The sequence below is a fragment of the Lepus europaeus genome, chromosome 10, assembly GCF_033115175.1.
Source record: "Lepus europaeus isolate LE1 chromosome 10, mLepTim1.pri, whole genome shotgun sequence".
Classification (NCBI taxonomy): Eukaryota; Metazoa; Chordata; class Mammalia; order Lagomorpha; family Leporidae; genus Lepus; species Lepus europaeus.
This window is the reverse complement of record NC_084836.1, coordinates 113,211,308-113,230,054: the sequence shown is the minus strand read 5'-3', so window position 1 is coordinate 113,230,054 and position 18,747 is coordinate 113,211,308. Positions and strand designations below refer to the sequence as shown.

Here is an 18,747-nt window from a genome sequence, read left to right as displayed (position 1 = left end):
CTTTGTACTGTTCTCCTGAACACCTGAGCCTTAAAGTAGCAGGTGATCGATGCCAGGTCCTACTGGGTGCTGGGGATACAAACGTGGTCCCTGGCAGGGCTGCTGGGTAGTGTGTTACAGTATTAGTGTAGTTATATTCCGCTAAAAGGTACCCTACGTGGGCGGGCGCCGCAGCTCACTAGGCTAATCCTCTGCCTCTGGCTGGCACCGGCACCCCTCCCCTTGGGGGTTCTGGTCCCGGTTGCTCCTCTTCCAGGCCAGCTCTCTGCTGTGGCCCGGGGAAGGCAGTGGAGGATGGCCCAAGCACTTGGGCCCTGCTCCCACATGGGAGACCAGGAGGAAGCGCCTGGCTCCTGGCTTCGGATCGACACAGCGCTGGCCTTAGCGGCCATTTGGGGGGTGAACCAACGGAAGGAAGACCTTTCTCTCTGTCTCTCTCACTAACTCTGCCTGTCAGAAAAACCCGAAGGGAGCAGTCCAGTGGTTCCCCCGGGTCCCTGCAAGCCCCTGATTCTTCCCCCAGCTTCTATTTTTGGCCCCTTGGGCTGTGCCAGCACTTTTCAGCCCTGTTCCCCCCCCCCCCCCCCGTGGACGGGCACTGCGGGGCTGCCCTTATCCAGCCTCTGCACTCCCAGAGGTGAACGCCGCGTCCTCCCCACTCCTTCCCACCTTGGGCCAGGGGAATCCGGGGCTGAAATCTTTGCTTCCCCCCTGGGAGGAGCCGAGGCGACAGGAGGAGGTCTGTCCCCTGCTGCCTGCCCAGTGCTTCAGTGGAGAATTTCTGGTCTTTACGGTGGCTTAGGGAGGCCCGAGCCTGCCCAGGGCGTGTAGGGAACAGGGCTCGGTTCCAGGCAGCGGCTCCTCCTCCGAATCGGAGCCACTTTATTTCCCATCTCTTCTCCGAGCCCCATTTCCGGGCTTCCTCTCGGTGTGAACCTGCCCTCTGCTGCCGCATCCACACCTGAACTTTCCAGAACCTGAGCCACGCCGGGCCGGGGCCCCCACGACCGGCCCAGCAGCCCGATTAACGCGAGCAGGTCTCAGCCAGCAGAGACGGCTCCGCAGCCAGCCACGCCGGCCAGGCCAAGGGCAGCCGGTTCCTCCACATTCTCTTTGTGATATCTGGCTGCTTTTGCGGGAGCACCAATACGCACGCGAGCTGGACGCAGCCTGCGGGGCCTGGGCCTGCTGAGACGGGGGTGGGGGCAGTGCTGTGTTGCGGGGGTTGAGGCCCTGCCTCTCAGTGAAATCTGAAAGCGCTTGGCATTCTTGAACCAGGAAATTCCTGTTGCGATGTTGTCGCTTTTTCCAGAGGGCCTGGTCCCAGCTGAGCGGGAGAAAGGGTCTCCGTTGCAATTGCTACTGCCAGTTGAGGGCCAAACACTGAATTCATTTGTAAATCAGCCTCTTTGCCGAGCTGGAAGCAATTTCCGTCCTGCGGGGGAGCTGCGGAGTTCACCTTTTACATATGAATGTGTCCTCCTCCCCGAGAGATGTCGAGCGAGGATTAGCTCTAGATCGGAGACAGTGTTCTCGTTTCTAGGGGAGGTGCAGCAGAGTTAAAAGAAAATTAGAAGCAATTAGGAGGGAAATTAAAAGCACCCCCGAAAGGCAGACCGCGACCCCTCTTCTCCCCTGCCCCATCCCCTGTGACCCTGGCGCTGTGGCCAGGAGCCTCCCGGTGGCTTCCCACGTCTGCTGGAGTACACGGCTCCTCGCTGCGGTGCGCCGAGGACTTGCGGCTTAGCCGAGCCGCTGTCGGGGGTGATAGATGAGAGGCGAAAGCCTGGGGACGCCTCTGCCGGCCCCATGGCACAGAGGTGACCGTGCCCTTGTCCCGCCGGGCGGCCCAGCGCGTCCGAGAGCGGGGCTGGCCTGGTAAGTGGTGACTGTTAGCCTCTGCTTCTCCCTCCTCCCCCTGGGAGAGCCGCTGGGAGCCGGAAGCAGGCATGTCTGCCGTGGGTGAGCCTCTGCTCGCTTTTTAAACACGGCGGCTGGGCCCTCGCAGCAGCTGTGCGGTCTCCATGGCAGGTAAGTGGCCTGCCCAGCGTGGCCTGCCCCTCGCCCGCTTGCCTGCTGTCCAGCAACCTGGGACTCGTGGGCAGTTTCCCCAAAGGAGAGGGCCCCACCCTTTCATTCCACGGTCTCACTTCCATTCTAGCTTGCGCGCGGCCCGGCTCAGGGTGGAAGTTCCTGTTCCCGGGCGGGCGGAGGAGCCGGCCCAGGCTGCGGACTCTGTGGGGCCCTCAGATGTTCCGCTTCGGGGTGTTCGGGGTGTTGCTTTGTAGCAGGCCCTGGGGCTCAGGCTGTCCTGCTATGTAGGAGATCCTCTACTCTCTCCCCATCCCCCATCTATGGCTCCTGATTTCAGACAATTCTGGGCTTTTGTTTCTTTATGATGTAATTGCGGGGTGGGGGAGGGTGCTGAGGCTTCCTGGGGTACCGGCTTCCCAGCTCTGTGTCTTACTCGCTGATTTACGGAGCCCCGCTGTGCTGCTTCCGGGAGGGCCTGTTAGAGTGAGGCTTTGGGCCTGGCTGCAGGTGAGCAGGAGCCACACCTGCTGGACCACTCAGTGCCCACACCCGCGCCGGCCTCCCGCCTCTTAGTCCTGGGGGGGGGGTGTGTGTCGGGGAACCGGGCTTTTTACAGTTTATCAAAACTCCGGGGCTGGTTCTGCTGGCCACGTTGTCTAGGCTGGCGCTTTCTTTGGACGTTGAACCTGCGGGGTGGGTGTCCTGTGCTCCCCTGAGAAAGCGAGCTCTGGTTTGGATCCGGGGAGGGATTCCGCGAATAGCTACCCCTGAGTGGGTGCTTCCTCTTGGCCAGGTCTGTGCTGGGAGCGTCATGGACTTAACCTGTTCAGTCCGGTGAGGAGGCCACGTTGCCTCCATCTGGTGGAACCACGAAGGCACAGGGAGGCTGGGTGGCTTCCTAAAGGCCCACTTCCGGCAGGAGCAGAGCTGGGTTCTCCATGCGGCGTGATGCCAGGAGATTGGAGCGTGCGCCCCTGGCTTCCCTTGTCCTGGTTTGCCCAGGATCTGGCCAGCCGCTTAGAGGGTCACCGTGTTCCTGTGGCTCCCAGGCCTGCCTGGGCCTGTTGCTCCCGTCCAGGCCCGGAGGCTTGTCATCCACATCATGTGGGAAGAAAACTCAGCCCGCAGAAACCGCTGGCTCTCAGCGGTGGCCTTTGCCCCGCAGGGCCAAGCTGGTCCCTGATGGTGTGTCATTTCCTAGCGCCCCCCCTTCCCCCCAGCAGTAATGGCTCTGACTCAGGCGCCGGGGGTGGGGGGCGCCTGGCAGGGAGGTACCTATGGCACCCCCCCCAGCCTGGGCAGCTCCTGGTGCCACCGGGTGACTCTGGGGAGCCGGGTGTGCTGTCTGGGCACTGCAGTGGAGAGAATGGCGTCATCTGGGAGTGACACACACTCCCTCCCTCTCCTGTTTCCTGGAACTCCTTCTTGGGCATTCCCTGCCCCCACGCCTCCATCTGCGGTCGAGGGGGAAGTAAAGGCAGAAGGTGGACGGGTCCCGAACCTGGGGGCTGCGCACTGGGTAGTCTGTCTGCTGCTCAGTGGTTTGGGTTCAGATCCAACGCTGCCACTCGGTAGCTTGGGCCCGGGCCTTAGAGGGGACCCCGTGAGAAGCGTTCTGACCAGCGCGTGGTCCATCCAGCACCCACAGCAAAAGGAAGTTGTCTTGAAGCAGGGTGCCCCTTCAGCCAGAGGACGTCCGGGGAGTGTCGAGTCGAGGGGTTATTTCTGGTGGCTCACCAGACACAGGTTTGGGAAGGATCTTGTCACATGCTCCATTCTTCCTACCCGGTAGACCTTCCTGGATCATTAAGGTTGCAGTGCAATGTCACAAGGAGCTCTCTGCTCTGCCCAGCTGTGTGCCCGAGTCACTGCTCCATCCTCCAGGCAGCCCTCCCCGCTTACCAGCGGACTTCTCCAGGTGGGGGGAGGGGACAGAGGGTCACTGTGGGCTCCAGATCCTGGAGGGGGCCGCAGCAGAGACCTTTGGGGTGATTCAGTCTGCACTGCCCCAGGTTTATAGAAGAAAGGCGCTTAGCAAGTCAGCCTTGTCAGGATTAAATCATTAAAAGGGAGAAGAAAAACGTCCGGGTGTGGCTTTGTTACCGAGACCTGCCCCTCCCCCATCCCTCCTCCCCAGAGGCCTTGTTCCTGCTGGGGTGGGGAGGTGGGACCGCCGACCGCTGCCTGCCACCCTCTCGGGCAGGCCTGGCCCAGTCTTCCCCCCAGAGCCTTCCTTGCTGGCCCCTGCTGCCTGTGGTTTGGAATCTATTAAATTCCTGCCCCTTGGATGCAGCTGCTGAGCTCTCATTAACTCCAGGGGGAATCGGTGTGTTTGTAACACAAACAGAATTGGGCTTTTGGTCTTGTGCTGAGCCTGGGAGCTTTGGAATCCTCTTAGGTGTGGGCAGCCTTGCGCCAGCCCTGCCCTCCCCACTCACGGGCAGGGTCTTGGTTTCCCCCTTTGTTTCCCAGGGCGTGGGCTTGGGTGAAACGGTCGCTGGCTGTCAATTGCTCACAAGCGTTTTTATTTCTGAACCGCCTTCCGCAGCGGTGGTTTAAGCTCCTTTGGCCCTGTGCAGAATTGTTCTTGCTGGGACGTCTTTGAGAAGCTGCGGTAGGCTGTGGCCCCTCTTCCCAGGAAGTTGCCTCCACATCCAGATAGCAGCGTGTGGGTCCCCGCAGCGCCGAAGGACTTGCAGCCTGGTCCCCCTCTCCGTGTCTCTTCCCGTTGTATAGATAAGGCACTGGAGCCCCTCCGCTGCTTGTTTCTTTCTCCAAGGCCTTGCTTCCTTGTTTGGCTTCTGCTCCCTGAGCCTCAGGCTGACCCCGGAGAGTGGGGGGAAGCAGAGATGTGGGACAGGGTTCTCCAAGCTGAAAGACACACCCTAGAGCGGGGGTGGGGAACCTCCAGCATGGTCTGGCCCTGCCAAGGCACCCATAGGTGGGAGTCTATAGCAGGCTGGTGTTTAAGTTGATCATTTTGTGTGGCCCATGAATGATTTTTTAAAATATTTATTTATTTGAAAAGCAGAGTTACAGAGAAGCAGAGAGAGAGAGAGAGAGAGAAAGGTCTTCCATCCACTGGTTCACTCCCCATTTGGCCCCAACTGCTGGAGCTACGCCAATCCAAAGCCAGGAGCCAGGAGCTTCTTCTGGGTCTCCCACGTGGGTGCAGGGGCCCAAGCACTCAGGCCATCTTTTACTGCTCTCCCAGGCCACAGCAGAGAGCTGGATTCGAAATGAGGCAGCCAGGACTCGAACTGAGGCACAGGGGCCCATGCGGGATGGCGGCACTGCAGGTGTTGGCTTTACCCACTGCGCCACAGTGCCGGCCCCCCAAGTGATGTTCTTAATATCCACGTGGGCTTTGGCAGGAGCCAGGCTCCTCAGCCCTGCCCTAACGTCTCTCAGCCTGGGCACATCTCAGCCCCTGGAAAGGCTCCTACCACACAGACCCCTGGTTCCCACCCAGAGTTTAGATTGTGTAGATCGGGGTAGGGCCTGAGAATCCGCATTTCCAGCATGGGACCCACACATGGGGGACCCTCGGCCGAGGAGAACTCAGCCCCAGGAGGGACCCTGGGGTCCATGGAGCGATGGCTGGGCTGCTGATCCACTGTGCCCTGGTTCCGACTTGGGGCTTTTTGTGTGATCGTGTTTGTGAAGGTTATGGGAATGCTTTTCAGTGTCATGGTGTTGGGGGAGGGAGGAGGGCGGCTAATGGGATTGAGTGGCGGAAGCTGAGGCTGACCTTGGCCCTGAGGAAGGACCTACCCCTTCCAAAAGCTGGTGGTGCTTTTTGGAATCATAAACAAAATCCAGGTAAGCAGGTTGGCTAATAACGTTAAGATAGCGTGCCGTTAGGCATTCTAAGCTGTGCTCCATGGCAACCGGGCAGGTCTGCGTGATAGGTACATGTTCTGCTGGTCAGCGGGCCCAGTAAGACTGATAAGTTTTGTGCTTGGTAAGGCCTTGGCTGATGGCCACCACCATGTAACCCTGTGCAAGAGGAGCCAGCCCTGTGGGCTGCTGCTGCTGCCTAAATGGCCCATCCTCCGGACCCCAGCCCCGCGTGCCTCCACGTGCTGACCACGGAGCCGGGGCCCCACCCACTCCACGGAGAAGCCTGGGATCACACCATGTGCTTTTGTTCCCTCACTTGCTGGCAGTGTTGTCTGGGCTGGCCGTGTGCCTTGCTCTTAAGCCTCCTGGTAGGGCCTTGTCCCCGCCCCCGAGGGCCCGGCTCCAGCTTCCTGGCAGGGCAGACCCTGGGCAGCAGTGGTGAGGGGCCACGTGCTTGGGTTGCTGCTGTCCTCGTGGAGACAGGGTTGAATTTCTGGCTTCTGGCTCTAGTTTGTGCCAGGTGGGTGTCCGGGGGGTGAGCCAGTGGGTGCTCCCTCAACGTGTCTGTTACTCTCTGGGTCTTTCTGCCTCTCAAAAAAAAAAAAAAAAAACAACTTAAAATTGCGTGTCGTGAGCGTGTACAGACCTGTTCTCCCAGGGCAGCTTCACGCCTCTCACAGATGCCCACGATCTGCCGTTTGAGCAGAGTTCCTGGGGAGTACCAGGGCCGCACAGAGCAAACACCACACTCCTCCCTGGGGGTCGTAAGCCCGTGGTGATGGTGGTGATCCGGTGCCTACTTTATCTACACGCTTTGTGTCCCCACCACGCTTCTGTCATGGGCTCATCGCAGGCTTTGGATCCTACCTGCTGCTTTTCGCGATACTCACCTGCGTGCATGCTTCGTTTTCAGCTTTGATTTTGTTAGTGTCGCGGCATGTGGTCCATCCAGGACGCAACGGGGGGCAGTGGAAAGTCCCCTCTCCCAGCCCCTGGGGGTTGCTGCCCACAGGCAGTCTCTCCGACATGCTTTTCTGCAAACATGAGTGCGTGTGTGTCCTTCTCAGGAGGTTGGTATCAGATCACGCGTGGCGCCGGACATGCGTTGCTTTTTCAGCTTGGAGGAGAAGCTTTGTGTTGGATGCCTCTGTTCTTTTTTTTTTTTTTTTTTTTTAAATTTTTGACAGGCAGAGTGGACAGTGAGAGAGAGACAGACAGAAAGGTCTTCCTTTTTGCCGTTGGTTCACCCTCCAATGGCCGCCGCGGTAGGCGCACTGCGGCCGGCGCACCGCGCTGATCCGATGGCAGGAGCCAGGTGCTTCTCCTGGTCTCCCATGGGGTGCAGGGCCCAAGCACTTGGGCCATCTCCACTGCACTCCCTGGCCACAGCAGAGAGCTGGCCTGGAAGAGGGGCAACCAGGACAGGATCGGTGCCCCAGCCGGGACTAGAACCCGGTGTGCCTGCGGCGCAAGGCGGAGGATTAGCCTAGTGAGCCGCGGCGCCGGCCTGGATGCCTCTGTTCTTGATGGCAGTGGAACGTCCCTTTGCATGGCTGTGAGCCGTTATCTGTGGACACGCTAGTTGTCCCCAGTGTTGGGGACAACACACAGTGCTGGGCTGAGCCGTCTTGCACCTGCTGTGCTACCCTGCACTGTGTACAGCGTGTTTCTAGGAGGACACTGTTGGGTCCTGGGTCATATGGAGTGGGATGAGGACCCCTGTGCGAATGAGAAGAGACTTTCTCCAGGGAATCTTGTGGACCCCTGGCCGCACGTCCTAGAGAACTTTCCACTAACCAGCCGTCGTGTGCCTTGGAGCCGACGCTTTGGGCTCTCCCGCCCTCCAGCTTGGTGTCTGAGGTGATCTGGGATCTGTTGATTCCCAAGGTGCCAGAGGTTAGAATTTAATTCCCTCTCAGGTGGGCTTTCCACGTGGCACCCCGGGAGAGCTCCCTCAGGGGGCCTGGGTGCTGGGCCAGCGCTCACTGTCTTCCTTGGTTAGTCTGCGGAAGGTGCTGGAACCTTCCATTGAAGGTAAGGCCCCGAGAGGCCTTGCCGGTGGCCCTGTTTGCCATCAGCAGGTGGAGGGATGGTGAGGCCCACACATCCTGCGTGCTGGGGCCTGCCCGAGCCGTGCGGCTAGGGGAGGAGGGATGTCTTTGGGAATAGTCATTTCCGGGTTTCACATCCAGTCCTGTGCCCCGTGCTCCTGATGTAGCCGTCAGCCGAGCTGCCTGCTCTCCCGGTGCCCCTGGCTTTTGTAAGGGGCACTGTGCTGGCTGTCACCGGGCTCTTATCCCTAGGCCGCCGAGGCACCGTGGGTCATGGAGCAGATTCCTGTCCTTGCAGGTGAAGATCGGCTGCGTGGTGCTGGACGTGGACCTGTGTTAATGAGATGAACAGGGGTGGGGGGGTGGGGGGCTTGGCCAGAGGGGGGCTGGGGGTTGAGGTAGAGGCAGTGAGACTGCTGTCTGTCTGGAGGAGAATCTCAAACACGCACCTGCCGGGCCGTGAGAACCTTCTGGTGGGCGGGGTGGATCCTTTGTCACAGGTGTGCTCTGGCCTGCCGTGCTCCGTCGCCCACAAGGAAGTGTGTGTGCCTTCGTTGCCTTGCAGTGTCTGTCCATGGCCTACCTCCCATGGCTTCCTGCTTTTGCTGCCGGGCTCGGATACAGAGAAGAAATATCTCCTGGGGATAAGAAGGATCCCGAAGCCTGTGTGATATCAGCCTGGTCGTGACCTTGTGGACAGGGGCCCAGGAGGGGAGGGTGGGGCCCATGGCAAAGCAGAGAGCACACTTCCATATAAAGTGGGCATAGTTCCTGGCCTCTCTTTTTTTTTTTTTTAAGAGAAGCCCAAAACTTCGATTATTAAGTGAAGTCTCCCAGTGTTTCCACCTTGGGAGTGCATTAAGATTTTACAAAAGATGTTGCTCAGCTGGAGAAAGACTGTGACCCCTGAGACAGACAGCGAAGGGGGAGGCGGGGGAGGAGGAGCTGGGCATAGGGGCACTGGGATGGCACGGGAGGGCGCGGGTCCGTGTCCCGTGTCCTCTGCACACCCTCCGTGATGGGCCCAGGCCGCCCCGACTGCTTTACAACCCGTGGTGCTGTGTCTCTTTCAGATCCTGCCTCTGCAGAAAGAACAGCCCAGAAAAGGAAGTTCCCCAGCCCTCCGCACTCCTCCAATGGCCACTCGCCACAGGATACATCCACAAGCCCCATTAAAAAGAAAAAGAAACCCGGCTTACTGAATAATAACAATAAGGAGCAGGTAACGGAGCCCCCGGGAGTGGCGGCGGCACCAGGGGGGACGAGGCCCGGGCGCGCTGGGTGTTTGCTTGGCACCTGCATGCGCTACTGTCGCTTGCATAGGGCAGCTCCCAGTGGGCCTGGGACCAAACCACCAGTGGGTTTCTGGATGTGTTTTGGGGGGTAGAACTGTGACCCAGATAAGATAAAGATGTTGTCCCTTAGAGCTTGAAGCTTTTTTTTGGAACAATTTCCCGTTTTAAGGGTTATTTTCTCTCTGTGGCACTGATGCCCAGCTCTGCCTGTAGGTGGTGGCGGGGCTGAAGTGTGCTCCTGTCCGGTATCAGTTTTCTCATCTGTAAAATGGGTCTTAGGGCTGTGATGAGAGGCAGTGCCCCAGGTAGACTTGGGTCAGTGGTCTCAATTCTTGCCTGTTGAGCACAGCCCCTGGGCAGCACGAATCTTTGCCAGACCTGGGCAGCCAGGGGTTGGTCAGAGACCACGTGGCTCTTGGCTTTCAGATTCTCTAATGCAGCTGGCTGCTGTGGTGGAGAGAGAGAGCGCCCAGCGAGTTAGCCAGCTTCCGGGACGCTCTCCCGGCCGGGTCTGTGGCGGGAATCAGGGGTGCCATCGTCCGTCCCGAGCACCGTTGAGTCCGAGAGGGCCAGGAGGTGGAGTGGGGCAGGGCTGATGCTTCCGCAGGAGGGCTAGCAGCGGTTAAACGCGCGGCCTGCGAGAGGTGTGTGCTCTGAGCACCAAGCTATTTTCAGTCTGAAAATTCTAGAGCGAGATGACAGCTCAGGCTCGTTCGGCCGCTGTGGGGGATTTAACCTCTCTGTGCCCAGCGTTTTCATCTGGCAGTGAGGAGAGGGTGCTGCTGTACACGGGGTTGTTTGGATTTTTTAAAAGAAGATTTTAGGTATTTATTTAAAAGGCAGAGTAACACCACACACACACACACACACACATACACACAGAGATCTTCCATGTGTTGGTTCACTCTCCTATGGCTGCAATGGCTGGGGCTGAGTTAGGCCACAGCCGGGAGCCAGCAGCTCCATCTGGGTCTCCCATATGGGTGCAGGGGCTGGCTCTAAGTCTGACCCACTTCGTCAGATTTCTTTCCCAAATCACATAGGCTGGAGTGTTGACAGAATCTTGTTTCCAAGTTTTTTTTTTTTTTTTTTTTTTTTTTTTTTGACAGGCAGAGTTATAGACAGTGAGAGAGACAGAGAAAGGTCTTCCTTCCGTTGGTTCACCCCCCAAATAGCTGCTATGGCCAGCCCACTGCGCTGATCCAAAGCCAGGATCCAGGCACCTCCTCCTGGTCTCCATGTGGGTGCAGGGCCCAAGCACTTGTGCCATCCTCCACTGCCTTCCCGGGCCACAGCAGAGAGCTGGCCTGGAAGAGGAGCAACCGGGACAGAATCTGGCGCCCCGACCGGGACTAGAGCCCGGGGTGCCGGTGCCGCAGGCAGAGGATTAGCCAAGTGAGCCGCGGCGCTGGCCTCCAAGTTCTTAGACTCAGCGTCTTGGTCTGTTCGGGCTGCTATGGTAACAAGATACCGTAGCCGGGTGGCTCCTCAACAGTGGAGCTGATTCCGTGGGTTCTGGTGAGGGCCCTCTTCTGGTTTGCATCCTCCTGTGGCAGGAGGGTTGAGGGTCTCCCTGGGGTCTCTTTCATGCAGGTACCAAGCCCGTTCCTAACGGCTGTGCCTTGAGCACCCAGTCGCTTCCCAAGGGCGCACCTCCTCACACCATCACCTTGGATATAACTGGGGGTTGTGGGGGCACCGACGTGCAGGCCATAGCATTCAGAGCAGTCCAGCGAGAGCTGGGAGCAGAGCTGCCCCTTTAGGACACAGGAGGTCTGTGCTCTGATTGGCCACACTCCCCACCCCTCCCTGTGGTCTCACACTCAGCCCACCTGGTCTACTCACTGCTTTTGCCTGGGGGTCTCTGGGCATTCATTTCTTTAGACTTTCCTTGTTTCGATGTCACCCACCTCTTCCCTTTTGTTCTTCATTCTGCGTTCTCTGTGTTCCACATAGAAAGTAGTTCTATCCTTATAAAAAAGAAAGAAGTCATGCATTTCCATGTTTAGTAGAGACCTGTGATTACTAGTGAAGATAGGGCATGAATTTTAAGTTTGGATTCTGTTGCATCTCTTTTGTCTGTATTAGGAAGTGAGTACTGTTAAGAGTTTTTTTTTTTTTTTAAGATTTTATTTATTTGAGATGTAGAGTCACATTCAGAAAGAGGGAGAGACAGAGAGAGAAGGAGAGGCAGAGAGAGAGGTCTTCCATCCTCTAGTTCACTCCCCAAATGGCCGTAATGGCCAGAGCTGGGCTGATCTGAAGCCAGAAGCCAGGATCCTGGCTTCCGGGTCTCCCAGGCGGGTGCAGGGGCCCAAGCACTTGGGCCATCTTCTGCTGCTTTTCCAGGCCATAGCAGAGAGCTGGATCGGAAGTGGAGCAGCCGGGACTCGAACCAGTGCCCGTATGGGATGCTGGCAGTGCAGCTAGAGGATTAGCCCACTATGCCACAGTGCTGGACCCTGTTAGGAGAGTTTTACAAAGAACTTTAAAAAAAATAGTTTATTACATTTTTTTTTTTTTTTTTTGACAGGCAGAGTGGATAGTGAGAGAGAGAGAGACAGAGAGGAAGGTCTTCCTTTTTGCCATTGGTTCACCCTCCAATGGCCACTGCACCTGGCACATCGTGCTGATCCGAAGCCAGGAGCCAGGTGCTTCCTCCTGGTCTCCCATGCGGGTGCAGGGCCCAAGGACTTGGGCCATCCTCCACTGCCTTCCCGGGCCATAGCAGAGAGCTGGCCAGGAAGAGGGGCAACCGGGACAGAATCTGGCGCCCCGACTGGGACTAGAACCCGGTGTGCTGGCGCCGCAAGGCGGAGGATTAGCCTGTTGAGCCATGGCGCCGGCCAAAAAAAAATAGTTTATTTACTTGAAAGGCAGAGTGACAGAGAGAGTGAGAGACAGGCGGACAGCTCTGGGGATGCCTAGGGCTGCTGGCTGCTCCAGGCGAGGCAGCACAGGGTGTGTGGCAGCCTGGCTGCCCCTATCACCGGGGCAGGGTGGGGCTGCCCCCAGGAGATGACCCCTTCCCTGCCGCCTGCCCTCTGTGAAGCTAATGGCCAGTGAGTCCTCAGCCCAGGGCTGGGCGCTGTTTCTTGCACGCCCGGCAGGAGAGCGAGAGCTGCTGCAAAGGCTGATGGACTCATGCAGGTGACCCGCGTGCCTGTGCAGAGCTAGGGCTTGTGGACTCCCTGTGTGCGTGGCCGGAGCACCTGTTCTCTGGTTGATGTAGGCCGGGGCCGGCAGCTACAGCCTGTGTGCCGGATGTGCGTGGAGTCTGGTTTTTTATAAAGTTTTATTGGCACACGGCCCATCCCTTCCTGCGCATATGATCTGTCACTGTACTGCAGTGGCTGCCAGGTCAACCGTGTTTGACTGTTTCCTTATTGAAAAAGGTTGCTGGCTCCTTGGTTTGAGGTGTTCCAGAAGCAAACAGGCCCTTTCCCTGTTCTGGTGAAGCCAGTGTGGGTGTGGGAGCAGCCGGGCAGTGAGAACACCTGTGTCATAGCCTGTCGTGTCCCCCGAGCACAGGTGGCGACCTGTCGGCCCCACTGGCCGGCTGGGAACACAGTCCTAACTCATTTTTCTTGAAGTTGGCTTTTCCTCTTTCAAATGTCCGCATTTGTTACCAGATTGCATTCTTGGTGAAACCCTGGCAAACAGCAGATAAGGAAGGTAGCTGTCTAGGAGGTGAGCCAGGCAGCCGGTCGGTAGCCACAGGTACTGCTGCCCGCGCGGGGCGGGGACCCTCCCAGGAGTCTGGAGCGGCCTGGCACTCCCGGGATGCCACACCAGGGACAGCCCCGCCCCGGCCTCCACACCTGGCCTCCTGGTGTGGGGGTGGGGTGGGGGATGGGGGAGGCAGGGATGGGCTGGTGGGGAGCCAACGCTGAAGGATCAATAGCCGGCTTCCAGTCAGAGAGGCCTCGAGATGCTGGTCAGGGAGACGCGCTGTCCCTGTCACGGTTGATTCTCCCACTTGCCTTTAGGTCTTAGTGACTCTGGCTGTCCTGTTATTGACCTAATGAAAGGCGGGCACCGAAAGTAGGACTTCCTGCCATCTTCCAGAAACCACAGAGCACCCCCGAAAAGCCCCGCCCGCCCTCCACCTGCAGTGGGGGTTTCTCCCCACACCCAGGCCCCTCTGGGACTCCTTGCCCCCACCATAACCTCGGGCTGGCGTTTTCCTAAACACACGACCAACCCACAGGAGCAGATCTCGGTTCCCCCGCAAGGGGGCGCTGGCAGTATCACCAGACGTGTTTGCTGGTGCGGTGGTAGGTGCATCGGGGGTGTCTCTGGCCCGTGCCCGGCACTGTTTGCTGGCCCGCCTGTCGCTCAGGTTGAGAGCCCTGCTGCTGTCCTGCCTGGGGGGTTTCTAGGCTTCAGGGGCTCATTTCCCCCTTTAACGCTCTGCCTTAGGCCGAGCTTCTGTCGAACACAGACCGGGTTCTCTGGGGGCTCTCACTGAATCACGAGGACCTTGGTGGCGTCAGGTGTCAGCCTGTGCGGGGTGCAGGGAAGAGAGAGGGCCCGCGGGAGAGCTTGCCCTGGGCCTGGAGGTCACAGACGTCTCCGTCTGTGGATGGAGGCAGGCTGTGTCTGCCCTGGCGCCTCCCTGGGTGCGAGTGGGGCGGATACAGCAGGACAGGCTGCCCGTGTCACGTGGCCGGGGCAGGCAGCAGCGAGAGTTTCCCCTGGAAGCCGAGTCGGCTGCTCTATTTTAAAAGGTGAACTGAAAGGGGGAAGTGACGGCACTTGCCAGACTTAGCTGTTCGCTTGGGAGGCGTGACAGTGGGGCTGCTAAGGACTGGTCCTCAAGGCTGGCCGGGTAAGCATCTGTGAGGCCTGTTGTCTGTGAGGGTAGACATTGGAGAATGTTAAATCTTCCTAAGAAAAGCTGGGAAGGGCGCTGGCGTTGTGGCGCGGAGGGTAAAGCCACTGCCTGTGATGCCTTCATCCTGTATGGGTGCTGGTTCAAGCCCTGGTTGTTCCACTTCTGATCCAGCTCCCTAATGATGGCTTGGAAAAAGCAGCAGAACATGGCCAAGTGCTTGGGCCTCTGCACCCACGTGGGAGACCTGGATGAAGCTCCTGGCTTCCGCCTGACCCAGCCCTGGCTGTTGTGGCCACCTGGGGAATGAACGAGCAGCTAGAAGATCTGGTCTCTCTGTCTCTCCCTTTCTCCTTTCTCTCTCTAACTCTGCCTTTCAAATAAATAAGTAAACCTCAGAGAAGGTAGGAAGAAGACGTGGCCCTTTCCGCGAAGACTGCTTACCTTGTCCGGTGGCCAGTGAACTAGAGCAGGGGCGAGTGTGGTGGTGCAGCAAGTTAAGCCGCTGTGTGGTATGCTCACGTCCCATGTCAGGATTGGTTTCAGCCCCAGCCACTCTGTTTCTGACCTAGCTTCCTGCTAGTACGCCTGTGAAGGCAGCAAATAATGGGTGTCCATATGGGAGACCTGGATGGAGTTCCTGACTCATGGCTTCAGCTTGGTCCAACCCTGGCTGTTGTGGGCATTGGGAGAGTAAATCAGCAGATGGAAGATCTCTCTCTCTCTCTCTCTCTCTGTTTCTCTTCCTTTCTCTGTCACTCTATTTTTCACATAAATAAATAAATGCAGAAGTGTTAAGCCAGGACTAAAACTGATGTTACTTAGAATTAATGCAGTTACTAAGAATATGGCCTTTATCTTAGGCCTAGTCTTGACAGCTCATCCATTTACTTGAAGGTCACTGTTACAGAGACAGATCTTCCACCGGCTGGTTCACCCCTCATATGGCTGCAACGCCTGGGACTGGACGAGGCGGAAGCCAGGAGCTTCATCTGGATCTCCCATGTGGGTGCAGGGGCCCAAGCACTTGGCCATGTTCTGCTGCTTTTCCCAAGCCATCATTAGGGAGCTGGATCAGAAGTGGAACAACCAGGGCTTGAACCAGAACTCATCTGGGACATCGGAGTTGCAAGGTGGCGGCCTCACCTGCTGTGCCACAACACTGGCTGTTTAAAGATTTATTGATTTTGGCCGGCGCCGCAGCTCACTAGGCTAATCCTCCGCCTAGCGGCGCCGGCACACCAGGTTCTAGTCCCGGTTGGGGTGCCGGATTCTGTCCCGGTTGCCCCTCTTCCAGGCCAGCTCTCTGCTGTGGCCAGGGAGTGCAGTGGAGGATGGCCCAAGTGCTTGGGCCCTGCACCCCATGGGAGACCAGGAGAAGCACCTGGCTCCTGCCATCAGATCAGCGCGGTGCGCCGGCCGCAGCGCGCCGGCCGCAGCGGCCATTGGAGGGTGAACCAATGGCAAAGGAAGACCTTTCTCTCTGTCTCTCTCTCTCTCACTGTCCGCTCTGCCTGTCCAAAAAAAAAAAAAAAAAAAAAAAAAAAAAAGATTTATTGATTTGAAAGGCAGAATGACAGAGAGAGGGAGAGAGAGCCTTCATGCGCTGTCTCATTCCCTAAAGGGCCATAACATCCAGGGCTGGTCCAAAACGGAAGCCAGGAGCCCAGAACTCCACCTGGATCTCCCCTGTGGGTGGCAGGGGCCTAAGTCCATGGACCATCTTCTGCTGCCTTCACAGGTGCAGTAACAGGGTGCTGGATCCTAAATGGGATAGCCAGGACTTGAACCACTGCTCCCGTATGAGGTGCTGGGGTGGCCTCTCTCAACCCACTGGGCCACAACGCCAACACCCACTCTGGTTTCTGATGTTTTCCTACTGAGTCAGGTTCTTTTGAGTGGTGTTATGTGTTTGGCTTTGCTGTGTTCTGTAGCACTTGATTGGAGAAATGTTTTCCCTGACATGCTGGGACAAGAGGGAGTCTGAGCGGCTGCCACGGGTCCCTCCCCAGGTCCATCTTGACATCGCTCTGAGTAAGAGATTCGGGGGGCCAGCAGCAGAGGGTCCCCCACGTTCGGAGTCTGAATAAGCATAAGCACTTTATGCACTGGAGACTTGGAAAAGAGATGACTGTATTTTTGGTGACTCAAATCCAGGTGCTCTGTTCCCCAAATGCCTATTGGTGAAAAACTCCCAGGCCAGTTGCCATCCTTCTAGCGGCTTTGCAATTTTGGACTTCCATTTCCTGGGCTTTCACTGTGTTCGCACCGTTAGTCATGGTGGTATGGTGTTAAGCCGTCCGTGATGTCATCCCACTTAATCCCAGCTCAGTACTGTGATGCTAGGCGATTTTTGTCTCCATTTTACAGATGAGAGAACTGATACTGAGAGGTTAGGAGACAAGGCCAAGGCCATGCAGCTGGTTACTGTAGAGTGAAAATTAGAACCCCAGGATGCCCGGGTTGTAGCTACTATGTTACCCTGCTGGGCTGTCACTGAGATGCCAGCTTTCAGTCTGTGGCCTCCCAAGGTAGAAAGAATCTTTGTGTTACTTAGCAACCTGTTAACGCCTAGGTAGTGGAGGAACCCCAGTCCGCTTGACGTTGGAATGCATTTGTGAAATGTTGTAACTTGCGCTTGCTGTTATTGATGTACTTGTTCAAATTCCTGTTGAGAATGCACATTTGTTTTGAAACCGCACCTGTCTTTCTTGCCTACATTTCAGTCAGAGCTAAGACATGGTCCGTTTTACTATATGAAGCAGCCACTCACCACAGACCCTGTTGATGTTGTACCGCAGGACGGACGGAACGATTTCTACTGCTGGGTTTGTCACCGGGAAGGCCAAGTCCTTTGCTGTGAGCTCTGTCCCCGGGTTTATCACGCTAAGTGTCTGAGACTGACATCGGAACCAGAGGGGGACTGGTTTTGTCCTGAGTGTGAGGTTAGTTCCTGATGAGTGAATGCCTTACCTGCCTCATTCCTCTTCTTTCTCTTTTTTCCTTTGAGTTTTAATTTTTCAAATAATCCAGATACAGGGAAAAGAGACTTTTTTTTTGCCTCCCATCCGCTCTGTCCCGGTCACCTCCTTTTTGGACAGACATCTACAGCGGCCTCGACGTGGGAGACAGAGGCGTCCAGGATCGAATTCGGTTCTTCTCGGGTCTTCGGGTCGCTCGTAGCTCTGCAGCCGTCTTTGGTTCTCCTGCGTTGAATGCCCTGGGCATTAGCAAGCACATCAGCTCACACGGTTGGCAGCTCTCTCCTGCTCGTTTTCATCTTCTGGGGTGCTGTTTCCCCCTGCAAACTTCGCATCCTCTGCAGGGGCCAAGCTGGGAAGACCGGTTTTGGTTGTGAGTTCCACGTGGCGACCATCTGACCGTGGCTTTTGCCGAGCAAGGATCTCTCCCGTGCCTGTTGGGTGCTGGGGATTCGACAGTGTACAAAAACGGGCTTGGATCACTTTGCTTGTGTCAGCAGAAAAGGATGTGGATAAATAAAAGAACAGAATAAAGTTACGTATAATGAATTCGAAGAAAAGTGCCCTGGAGACCCCGAGTGGAGGATGGGAAGAGCAAGTTGGGGCGTGCAGGATGTGTCCTGTCTTCAGCACACAAGGCTTGGAAGTCCTCACTGAGCGCTGACGCCAGGGAGGCCAGGGGTGAGCCCTGCAGCCGCCGGGGAGACCGCAGGCAGCGGGAGCTGTAGCTACGGAGCTGGTGGCAGCAGGGCCTTGGGCGTCGTGGAGGCAGCTGGCGTGCTCCGTTTGTGGCCAAGCCTGAACGCTCTCCATTAAGCCAGTGACGAGAGCTGCCATCCTCCCGAGGCGCCTTCAGATCTTGACGACTCCCAGCCATGAGGCGTCTCTAAGCTGTGAACAACAAGAAGCCACCTACGAAAGTGTTTCATGGGAAAAGTCTTCCGGATTCCAAAGCACTTTGGAAATTCAGTCTGAAATGAGGAAGCTGTGTGTGGAGTGCAAAGACCATGTGCTGTCTTTGTGATACTGTTTGTACGGGAAGAAGAGGTTATGACGTCACTCACGAAGATGGTGACGTTGAAATGGTGTCTTGCCTGTGAAATGGCAAGAGATGGCAGCTGGTTCTCTTGGCATCACTCTCAACAGAGACATTTGCAGGGTAACGCTTGGCCCAGCAGTGCCTTGCTCTGGGTTCAAAGCCTGACCTCATTCGACTACGTTCGGTGTGGGAGGTGGAGCCTGCACTGTTTTCTTTTGTTCTGATCATCTCTTCCCTGGTGTTTAAAGATATTGCAACAAAGGTTGGAGGCAACCAGAGGTGGGGCCAGCTGGAGTTTGTTCGGAACCCTGCTCTCGTCTCCTTGTTGAGGGCCTGGGTCCCCCAGTGCCGTAGAGGTTGCTGAGGGCTCCAGTGACATGGGTGGATGAGCCCGAGGCTTGCTCCTCACGTGTCCTATCATCAAGCAGGAGGATTTTAAAAAAATTTTTTAAAAGATGATTTATTAACCTGAAAGGCAGAATTACAGAGGGAGGAGGAGAAGGAGAAACAGGAGGAGGAGGAAGGAGAGAGAGAGAGAGAGAGAGAGAGAGAGAGAGAGCGAGCTTCCATCTGCTGGTTCATTCCCCAAATGGCTGCAGCAGTCAGAGCTGGGCCAGGCTGAACCCAGGGGCCTGGAACTTCTTCCAGGTCTCCCACGTGGACACAGGGC

At 57.1% G+C, this 18,747-nt stretch overlaps 1 protein-coding gene across 14 annotated transcripts in view; it reads left to right on the top strand.

Annotated features, from left to right (window-relative positions):
* Window positions 1-18,747, top strand: part of ZMYND8 (zinc finger MYND-type containing 8) — a 103,731-nt gene that overhangs the window by 25,422 nt on the left and 59,562 nt on the right. For 9 of the 14 annotated variants that reach the window (XM_062204300.1, XM_062204310.1, XM_062204303.1 and 6 more), the window contains 2 exons: window positions 9,002-9,150; window positions 16,784-17,002. In XM_062204300.1, coding sequence (XP_062060284.1) covers window positions 9,002-9,150; window positions 16,784-17,002 — 368 coding nt within the window. Of the gene's footprint in view, window positions 1-1,732; window positions 2,032-9,001; window positions 9,151-16,783; window positions 17,003-18,747 lie in introns of those variants that run through there. The other 5 variants (XM_062204305.1, XM_062204312.1, XM_062204308.1 and 2 more) reach the window with 2 other exon arrangements.